Genomic DNA, 10,498 nt, shown 5'->3' with positions numbered 1-10,498 from the left:
CCCCTGCTTGCCCGGGGGGTGGCCAGTGCCGAGTCCGTGACAGCGGTGCTGAGGTACCGTCCAGTGCGCAGGTCCGTCCCGGCGGGCAGTGGGGGCAGCACCAGCCCAGTAGTACCAGCCACCAGCACCAGGCAGGGATCAGCGGTCTGGGCCGGCCCAGGGGTCAGGGCTCCTCATCAGTGATGTCCAGGATGCTGCCCAGCAGCGCGGTGAAGGTTGGGCGCTCCTCGGCCTTCTGTCGTGCGAGAGGGGGGAATCCCTGCTGGAGCCTGCCAGCCACCCCACTGCTCCCCGCACCCCGGCGGAGCCGCAGAGCCATGTCAGCCCCCCCAGAGCAGCTGGGGGTGATCACCGAGGGTGAGAGCAACCTACCTCATGCCAGCAGCTGTACATGATGGCGTAGACCCGCTCTGAGGCTTGCTGCGGCCGGTAGAGGCGCAGGCCTTGGATGACGTGCTCTGTTGTCTCGCTGTTATTAAACCTCTCATAAGGCATCTTTCCCAGAGAGTAAACTTCCCACATCAGAACGCCTGTTAGAGGAAATGGTAGGGACAGTTCATGGCACGGGAGCGCCTGTGCCTGAAGCTGGTTTGCAGAGGACCTCACTGTTGTGGGGCACCCTCTCTTCCCGATGTCCGAGTCATTAATGCCATGCTCTTACCAAAAGCCCAGATGTCAGACTTGCTGCTGAACTTGCTGTACAGAAGCACTTCAGGGGGAGACCACCGCACTGGAAACTTTGACCCCATGGAGCTTGTATACTCGTCATCTAGAACGTACCTGCAGCAGATAAATGGATCAGGGTGCCTGTCTTGGATTTCACATTTCACTCCTCCATGCAACCAACCAAGCCCAAAAGGAATTGACAGCTCTCAGAGTGACCAGAAGTTGCACTCTGCATGGGTTTCAATAGGCAGAAATGTCCCTTTGCAAATGAGTTAGTCAAGATAGGGGAAGGGATAGGGTGACACAGAAGCATAGCAAAAAGGGGATGTGGAGAGAAAGCTGTAGCCAGGAGACTAAAGGTGGGGGAAAGAAGAAGCAGAGAGGGGGAAAAGGGACGGGGAAGTAAGAAAGGGGTGGTGGAAAGTGGAGGGGCAGAAGGTTGAGCCAGATAGATGAAGCGGAAAGATGGGAGAAGATGGAGGAAAAGCAGAGCTGGAGGATGGTGGGAAGAAAGACTAAAGTGCAGAAGAGACTGAAGGAGGAGATGGGGGATTGAGACAGGAAAGTGACACAGACTTATCTACCAGACCTGGAAAGGCCAAAATCTGATACTTTCACAATTCCTTGGTCGTTCACCAAACAGTTGCGAGCAGCCTGTGGATGGAGAGATGGAGGCAGTCACTCCTATCTGCTCCTGCCTCTCCCATCCCCGCGTACCATCTGGAACTTCATCTTGCCCCCACCCACTTAACACTTTGCCTCACTTTGTCCTGCAGGTTCACCTGGACTGGGGCAAGCTACAAAGTCCTCAGCAAAGATAGCAAGAGAGGTCTCCAGGCATCTTGTTTATCTATGGAGGGGCGACTTCCCTGGCGGGATTTTGCCTGAACAAAGCGGCACCAGGAGGAGATCAGGTATGGCACCTAGCAGGACTGCAAGCTAGCAATGCTAGCCCAAGGCCTGACAAACTGCAGGCTCAGCTTTTCATGTGGGTCGAGAGGTCCCTTTTCATGTCTGAGCCAGCAATGCTGCCTGTGCTGCCTAACGCAAACCCTGCCCTAGCCACAAATGCATTTCCTGTCCCCTGGAAAACTACCTAGTCCCGGCCTTTCTGCAATCTCTGCTAACACTGCAGAGCAGTGACTTCAGAGCATCCTGCCCATGCTCAGGTGGGCAGGGAAGCTTAGAGGGATGTTCTGCAGAGAAGGCTGCAGAGCTGCCTCTCCTCATTTGATGAACTAGCTGGACCCTGTCTAGGACATGCTGTGGCTGTCACTGAGCTGGAGATGTGTCCTTCAGCCACAGCCCTACCAGGTCTCGGTGCAGGAACTGCTTGGATTCCAGGTACTCCATAGCTTCACAGACGTCCTTGCACATCTCCAGCAGCTCAGCAGGCTGGAACCGCCGCCGAGTTTCCCTCAGAAAGTTCAGGAGGCAGCCGTTGGCCATGTACTCGGTGATGATGAAGATGGGACGCTGCTTGGTGCAGACCCCATAGAGCTGCACCAGCTTCTCATGAGACAGGTTCCTGTGTTGGGGGCAAGAAGGGCAATTCTGAGCATCTAGAAGGCCAAGCAGCAAAAGAAGCATCTGTGAATACAGAGAGTTTGGGAAGGGAAGGTGTTCCTGGCCCAGTCGATGGTAGAAAAGCTCACCGGGGAATCAGCATAAAGGCAGTAGGTTCTCGGATGCATTTTGCAGTGTGAGGCTGCCTGAGACTGTCCCTCCACATCACCCAGGAGTGCAGCCATTCTGGCAAGGCATATCCAGCACTGACCTGCAGGCTGCTCACCACTTACATCATGACTTTGGCTTCGTCGATAAACTCATCCTCTGACATGGAGCCCTCCCTGATCATCTTGATAGCAACGTTGAACTGGCCTCTCCATTTCCCGTACTTCACCACACCAAACTGCCCCGTCCCCAGTTCCTTCAGGAAGGTCAGATCCTTCGGGTCAATCTCCCACGACCCTAGGACAGAGAGTGCGAGCATAATGTGGGTGCAGGTGACCTTCCTGCAGGGTGCTCCCAGTCATTTGATCTACAAGCCCAAGAAGAGCTCACGAGCACGTGCTGCCTGAAAAACCATCCCAAAAAATCCACGAAATCTGAGACCTGTTCCTCCAGGGGATGGGGAGCAAAGTAGCTTGTGGCGTCTCTTGGTCAGTACTGTCACCAGAGGGCCAGTGAGTGTTGGGAAGTGGTTCCTGGGAAGGCTGTGAGCCCTGTTACCATGGGACAGCCAGGATCCCAGCCCGGGAAAGTTACTGCTGGTAGAGACAGGGCCTACAACCAGGGAACCGTGAGGTAGCCAAGGCCAAATTACCATAGCCGAGGCCAGCTGTGGAAGGAGCACTTTTCTGGTGTTGAGACACGGGGTACTTCAGTCTGGATATGAGCCCTGAAACACAAAAAGGTAGATTGCCACACCACGCTTACCCGCCATGTTCCAGCAGGGAACACAAGCCTCCTGCCTTCAGCACAGGAAGGTGAGGATTCTGTCATGTCAGTAAAAACGCTGCTGACCTCACTCTGTCCCCCAAACACTGACCGGCAGAGTTGTGCTGATGGTATGTGATGAGCTCCGGGATGGTGTTGAACAGGTGCTTTTCTGCCAAGTAATACTGATTCTGGGGGGTGCAGCATACAACGTAATGGCGGATTGTGCCTTGGGGGTCTCTGGAGAGACAGTACGTGGGGTCAGCGGCATGGGGAGGACAGGCAGAGGGTGCAGGGTGCCTGGAGGGGCCCTCTGAGGTAGGAACAAGCTGTTCTTAGATCCACTTACACAGAGGACTTGGCATAGACGGAGACAGTGTATTTCCCTGTCTTGCTGGTGGAGTCTCGGACAATGAAGCCCCCTTCCTTACCCTAAAACAGAAAGGGGAGAGGGGATGGGGTGGTTGTGGGGAGGCATGACTGTAACAGGCAAGACTTAAAGTGAGTGAAGATCACAGCATGGCTGGAGAGGGTGTGATAAGTCAGAGGAGTCCTACTTCCAGTCCCTGCCTGGGGGGCCACCTGAAGTGCCTGCCAGGAGGAGGTCACGTTGGGGTAGAGATAGTTCCTGGGGCTGTTGGGGTGACACTCCCCTCCCAGTGCAAACCAGGGTTAGTCCCATGCTGAAGACAACGTGACAGCAGCCCATGGAGGGCTGGTGTGTAGAAAGGACTCAGCCTTGGGAGTCAAAACTTACCTCCTGTTTCAGCAGTTGCTCCGCTTGGCTCCGAGTGATATTCTTTGAGTACCACCTAGAACAGGGACACAGTCATCAGGGAGATCACTGCAGCCACCGCAGTCCCCAGCCTGGGCTGACCCTAGCCCAGCCAGGACAGGTGGTGCAGGGAGCAGGGCAGCGATGGCTGTCACAGGGCCAGAGGCTCTTGAAGGGTGTGCAAGAGGGAGAGTGACCCAGCCAGGCTGGGCTCGCAGGCTCCATAGGTTAACAGAACTGAATGTAAAAAGTCTCCAACCAAGTGCAACTTGCCCTGTCCCTGCACCTTCTCTTACTCACTCAAAGATCTCCAGGGAATTGCTGGTTTCAGTGACGTAGTTGCTGGGGATGTATCCTTCCCTCCTGCAGGAGAAAAGGGGCAGGTCACACACTGATGGAGGAGGCCGAGGGGAAAGCAGGTTCCTGTCCCAGAAGGCTGAGTAGAAATAGGCTCAAAAACCTTGGCGCAAACCCATTTGTGTTCATGCTTGGAGAGGGCTGATACCACAGCCTGCTTCAGTCTCCCTCACCCTCCTCATGTGCCATCCCATGCAGGGGCCCACAGGCAGGCAGGCAGGCAGCCTATCCTAACCCCCGCGATGCTGAAGAGGTGTGTTTGCCCACCAGTGTCTTGGCACCAGGAGAGGGCACCGTTGCAGGGCGAGTGCTGCAGGCAGTGGGAGCTCTTACCCGTTCTTGTCACGGGCTTTCCACCAGGGCAGGTGGCTTTCCTCCAGGATGAAGTACTCCTCGCCCTTCTGCAGTTGCAGGTCCTGTGCGTTCATTGGCAGGTAGTTGTAGAGGGCCACCACCTTCTTCATCTCGCCTGCTGTGCTGGGGGCCGGCTCGGGGGGCAGGGGCTTCATCACCATCTTTCCCAGAGCAAGGGAGAGCATGGGACATGGTGAAGCTGGCCAACACACTGTTTCCCAGGCGAGACCCTCCCCAGGCCTGGCAGGGCAGTGGGCTCAGGCCAGGTCAGTGCAGTGTTTGTCTCAGCTCCCACATGTATCCCCACCAGGAGACCAATCCCCCTTCAGCGCTTTTTATTGCAACATTTCCTCCTTGGAGACCTGTCCTCACAAAAGATTAAGTGTTTTCTCTCTACCTTTTGGCTTAACCTGTGACTCCTCCACCCTATATCAGGGCTTCTCTATCCTCCCAGCTCCCCCTGGGGAACCTCAGGGGTGAGATCATTTGACTTTCCTCCATCCCCTGGTTCAAGCTCCTTCTCCCTTAGGGCACCATCTTGACATCCCTCTCCAGAGCAGAGCCCTGGCCTGTATATCTCTGAGCAATGCCCTGTCAGTCATTGAACGTGTTGGCTTTTGCCAGGCAGACCTTTCCTTAAACACCTTGGAGCAAACCCACATGCTGACACTGACCCCTACCTGGTCCTCCTCAGGAGTTGGGGGAAGAGGCTTCTTTGTCTTGCGATGTGACCGTCCAACTTTTAAACCTTTAGAACAGAAAAGGGACTAAGGTGAGAAGAGATCCCCGGCGTCGTGCTGTGGTGGTCCCCGGGGGCTTGGGATGGGGCAAGGGGAGGGTGCCCAATGTCTTACTGCCATTCCTGCTCTCCAGGATCTGGCAGCCCATGGCGTTCTTGGCTGTCTGGGAGCAGCACAGGTACTGGCCGTCGATCCAGAAGCAGGGGTGATACTTCTGTACCAGGTCGCTGTTGTACCGGATCACTGTAGCAGAGGAGGGGAGATATGTGCAACCCGGGGCTGTGTCCCCAGCCTGCTACGGAGAGCTCTCTGCTCCCTGAATGCAGATGATCGGCCCCATCAGCCCCATTAAATCACTTCATCCTCTGCTGTGCTACTGATACACAGTCACATGTGGCCCTGCTGCTCAGGTTTCCCTCAACTCCTTGCTCATGTTTCAGTGCTGTGGCTATGCAAACCCTGTGCCACGAAACCCCTAGTCTGGGGAGAGCCAGGCCGTTCCTCTCAGATTTGATCAAAGCTCTTCAGCAGCTCTGCAAAAGGACATGAGCATGCTTGGAGGGGCAAGTCCTGCTGTGACTGGCCCTCCTGTCAGCCAAAACATCCAGCATCCCCCGGGCTGCAGAGGCCCACGGTTTGCAGCTCTTTTGAACCCTTTTTTTTCAGAAGTGGAGAGTGCTGTGCCTGGCTTGTCCATGGGGAGAGCAGGGCACTGCCACCATCTGCTGCCTGCTCAGAGACTTCCCTTGCTGGGAGACTGGTCCCTTGCCAGGCAGGTGCCAACTGGCTTCTTCGTACTTCTCCCCAAGCTAGAGGGACAACTGGATGTGCCTGAACACCATCGCAGCACAGTGCTGGCCCACAGCAGCTCTGCAGGATGCAGAGAGCCCCTTCTCTGGTGGAGCAGGATGCGGGCATCCCAGCAGCAAAAGGCGAGCATTTTCTTTCCCCTTTTCCCTGTGGATTTTACACTGGCTTCAGCTGCCACAGCAACCCCCTCCTGAAGCAGGGAAGTGGGGAGAGGGCTGGCTGCTTGCCAGCGCAGCGCAGCAGGGGTCTCATGAAATAACCGACTTCCCCGTTATCGGCCTGCTCTGCTTCCGCCTCACTCGGGCAAACTTCCCTGTGTCAATTCGAGCAGCTAATCTCGCCCCACCAGCACAAAGTCACAGAGAGATACACATGCACTAAGAGACACATATGGGCAGCTCCAGCAGATTTCGGCCAACTGCAAGCTCCCGAGCCCCTCTGCGCAGTGCTGCTGCAACATGCTCTCAGCTTGAGGAGGTAGCACCCAGGCAGCTGAGCATTAGCTCAGCAGCACCAAGCGAGGCTTGGGGTGGGTTGGGAGAGACGCTCCCTGGCTTCCAGCAGGCTTTTCGTCTGTGTTTCCTAAAGCACTGGGGGCTCTACCCTCACCTTGCATGCCAGTACAGCTGCGTGGCCACATCTGCTATTTCCTCTCGCCCTCAGTAACTTCTGAGCCTGCTTGAGCTAATTTGGAGCAGGCTTGTGAGAGGGCAAGAAGCCTCAGCCGAGGTGGCTGCGGTGCTGCAGAAGTCAGAGGGTAACAGAGGTGAGGGTCCACCTCCGCCGGGCAGGAGCGGCTAGCATCAGCTCAGGGATGTTAGGGAGCATGCATGTGGGGGCATGGCCTTACAAGTGTGCTTGTCACGGGAGAAGTTTCTGATCAGCACTCGCTCTTCCGTAGGCATGGGGTAACATAACCACAAGATAGTGAGCCCCCGGAAACTCGGCGCTTTGGGTCGTGCCGCACGCACAGCTGATTGCTTGTGTCTGCTTTCCGAGGGAGCCGCAGAGCCCCCAAACTCACCGCTCTTCAGCTGATGGATCCAGCGTTTGCGCAGCTCCTCCGTAGGGGAGAACACATAGAGGGGCCCTTCGTCATACACCACCTGCAGGACCACGCACCTTAGCGCCCTGGCTGGGGGTCTCCCAGGGAGGATGGGGGGAGCCGAGGCTTGTGGCCACCCCGAGCAGCTGCTGCAGAGCACAAGCTGTGCCAGTGTGTGCTGGCCCCACATGGTGCTCATGGGACTGTGACAGAGAGGTTATAAATAAGCCCCCTCCCCCGAGACTTTCCACTTCCTTCTCTGACTTTCAGTGTGTCGGGGGCCGTGCTGGGTGCCAGCAGGGGCAGGAAGCTGGGTTGGGGGCTGAGCAGGCAGCCAGCAGCCAGCATCCCTCCAGCATCGGCCAGGGGACTGAAAGGGGCAGGACAGAGCTCAGAAGCAGGTTTCCATCTAAGCAGCCCCCTTAAATAGAGCTGCCCAATTCCTCGAGGCTCACAGAAGCTCACCTGCCTGCCCCACGCAGCATGGACAGCAGCAGGGCGTCCCCAAACAGCTGAGTGACAGCTGGCACTGGGGCAGCGATGCCTTGTTTGGCCCCAGGTCCCTCTGGGGTCCTCCCCCCAGCACCCTCCAGCTGGGCAGAGCAGACCGGCAAAGGGGGTACAGTGAGGACTCACCTGGAAAGGGTAGGGGAACCGTTCGATGATTGAGATCTGCTCCATGTTGTTGTAATCCTCTCCTTTCCTCTGGAAGAGAGAGGCAGAGACGGATGCTGGCATCCTGCTGCTTGGCTGGTGGCATCTCCTCTGGGACCCACAGCCTTTGGCGTCCCCCTGCTCCCCCTGTCCTGCATCAAGCTGGAACCCTGGTATGGTATGGACTGTGGGTGCAGAGCCCCCCATGCCAAGCAGGGCTGTCCCCCATTCCCACCACCCCAGGGCAAGGTAACTCTCCCTACTTCCCCAGCGAGGGGACGGGGGACACAAGCGGGGACTCCGGGACCTTCCTCACCGGGACCTGCCGCTCAGGGGGAGGGTTGTTTTCAGGCACCACTGTCTCCACACAGGTGATCTTCTCAATGTCCACTGAGCCTTTCTTACTGCCCCGGCGCTGCAAGAGACGGAGTTGGTTTGAACGATTGTCAGGGGGGAGACCTGGGGAGCCTCAAGCCAACCACCATCCCCATCCGACCACCCCTTGGGCTGGGTGCTGGTGAGGGACAACTGGTGACCCATGGGCACTGCCATGGCACAGCCCCTATGGCCCTGAGGCCACCAACTCACCCCCCGCTCAAAGTCATACTCGTAGTAGGACAGCTTGCTCTCCGTCAACAGGAACAGGCGCTTCTTGAAGTTGAGAGGAGACGTTTTCTTCTTCTGCTGTGAGCGCTTCAAGAAGATGCTCTCCAGGATGATGCTGGCCATGTCGGCCCCCCCAGCCTCGTCCGTGCTGTGCTCGCCGGGTTGCTGTGGGCAGGACAACGCTGACAGAGTGCTTGCTCAGCTGAAAACCTGCCCACTGCTGGACCTCGCTCAGGTGCACTCTCCCCCCTGCCTGAGGGGCAGCCAGGGGGTGCTGGGACCCCCACGGGGGGAATCAGCTGCAGAGGTGTGCAGGCAGGTCAGTGTAGGGTATTTGCGATGTGACCTCGCCCTCTCCTGTCCCCTCTCCAACACCAGGCTGCAGACCAAGCCACCACTCAGCCAGCTTCAGCTGCCGCTGGATGCTGGAGGGGCCCCCTGGGCGTGCAGATGGACAGACAGACACAGACAGCCGGAGAGAGAGGGAGCCGGGGAGGCTGCAAGAAGCGTAGCCCCGGGGAGGAGCACAGAGCCTGAGCAGCAACACCCAGCAGGCTCCCTCCTCCCCTCCAACATGATGCGTGTGTGTTTGTGTGGGCCATTTCCTCCTGCCACACCACAGGCGCTTCGTGCTGGGGATGTGCTGACTTGGCAGTGTGTGCAAGGGACAGCCACGGGAGGCCAGTCCCTAAAAAGTTGTGGGTAGGTCCTGGCCCTGAATAGCCGCAGTGCCATGCTGTCGAGAGCACAGAGTAGCCCTAAAGTCATCCATCCTGCGTCCATGGAGCCTGCAAGAGTGCAGGGACGATGCTCAACCCCCTTTCCTCCCCTGTGAGCAGTGCTTGCTGGAGGCCAGGCTCAAAGGGCTGCCTCCAGCCAGCAACGAGACGTCCCCAGCAAAGCCCTCCTCCTGAGCCTCTCCAGGAATGGTCCGGGCAGGAAAGGGCTCAGATGGGAGCCCCACGTCCCACTGCTGCCCTGCCTTCAGGGGACTGGAAATCCGCTCTGGCCCATCTCTTGGAGCAGCCTGTCCATCTCACCCTGTGCCACTCCATGTTACACCTCGGCACTGCGACACCCAGATGGTTCCAGCACCTCACAGAGCCACACGGCTGGAGCTGTGGGCTTCTCCTTCTCTGAGGGCTGTAACCAACACCTGACTCCAGCCTGGACCTAACAGGGAGATGATGAGCTACGTGGAACCACTGCTGAACTGTGATCCCCTGGAGCCCTCCTTCATGTCTCCTGCCCCGACCACCTACATGCCCTGCTCCCCCTTCACCTCCACCTTAATTCCCTTTTTCCTCCTACAAAAACAGCTTTGGAGGGCAACCTGGGAGAAGCTGTTCCCCTCCCCTGCCCGTCTCCTCTGGGGGAAGGCTCAGAGGTGGGCCAGAGTCAAGGGTTGAGCCCCCCGCTACCCAGCTGGGCAGCCCATCCTCTCCCCCCACACAGGAGGCAGGCATTGGCTCACTCGCGACAGGGACCAGGTGGAGACCAAAGATGCCAGGAGCTGGTCCCACCTGCTATGCCTCTCTCCAGGGCATGCCCCAGCCTGGGGGCAGGAGCAGGGGCATCCTCCCATCTGCTGGTGATGCCCAGACCCTCCCAGCACAGATCCTGCTGCTGCAATCCTGACCCTGCCCCACTGTGGTGGCTGTAGCCAGAGAGGTTGGGGACAAGCAGGGTTCCTCTCTCCCACAGTCCCCCCTTCCCTCCCCTTGTGGCCCTCATGGCTCCCCTCATGGCTCAGGCCTTTCCGGCTTGTTTGGGTGGTTTAAAAAAAAAACCAAACAAAAAATGATTTGTCAGTCTTTTAGAAAAAACAGTAGCCTCCACTGGCTGATCCAGGCCTGGGGAGGAAGGAACTGGGGTCCCTGCTGGGGACAGGGCAGGTGGCTGGGGTGGTGACCCCAAACTGCTGGCAGGCTGGTGGGCGAGCACAGAGCAACCCCAGCATCCCCCTGTAGCCCCATGCCTCAGTTTCCCTAGCTATAAAATGGGGCTGCCAGTCCTGTGTCCCAAGAGCAGGCGGGCTCCCATTGCACCCCC

The 10,498-nt window shown here is 57.8% G+C and overlaps 2 protein-coding genes across 2 annotated transcripts in view; both read right to left on the bottom strand.

Annotated features, from left to right (window-relative positions):
• TIMM8A (translocase of inner mitochondrial membrane 8 homolog A (yeast)) overlaps positions 1-9,501 on the bottom strand; it is an 11,222-nt gene extending 1,721 nt beyond the window's left edge. The window contains exons 1-2 of the mRNA XM_009286314.1: positions 9,487-9,501; positions 8,994-9,134 (exon numbers count right to left, since the gene is read on the bottom strand). Coding sequence (XP_009284589.1) covers positions 8,994-9,134; positions 9,487-9,501 — 156 coding nt within the window. The remainder of the gene's footprint in view (positions 1-8,993; positions 9,135-9,486) is intronic.
• On the bottom strand, positions 164-8,608 carry BTK (Bruton tyrosine kinase). The gene is made up of 18 exons (XM_009286294.2): positions 8,429-8,608; positions 8,157-8,255; positions 7,823-7,891; positions 7,166-7,247; positions 5,446-5,574; positions 5,272-5,339; positions 4,571-4,752; positions 4,181-4,243; positions 3,863-3,917; positions 3,455-3,537; positions 3,218-3,345; positions 2,993-3,067; positions 2,466-2,637; positions 1,978-2,194; positions 1,256-1,320; positions 662-780; positions 373-530; positions 164-235 (listed from the first exon to the last, which is right to left on the bottom strand). The coding sequence occupies exons 1-18, from the start codon at positions 8,567-8,569 to the stop codon at positions 164-166; spliced, it is 1,977 nt and encodes a 658-aa protein (XP_009284569.1). The 5' UTR covers positions 8,570-8,608.
• Positions 9,502-10,498: the final 997 nt, after the last annotated feature.

Source organism: Aptenodytes forsteri, unplaced genomic scaffold (assembly GCF_000699145.1).
Source record: "Aptenodytes forsteri isolate BGI_AS27 unplaced genomic scaffold, ASM69914v1 Scaffold888, whole genome shotgun sequence".
Taxonomy (NCBI): domain Eukaryota; kingdom Metazoa; phylum Chordata; class Aves; order Sphenisciformes; family Spheniscidae; genus Aptenodytes; species Aptenodytes forsteri.
Note: the sequence above shows the minus strand (reverse complement) of the source record. Positions and strands in the feature narration are given on the sequence as shown.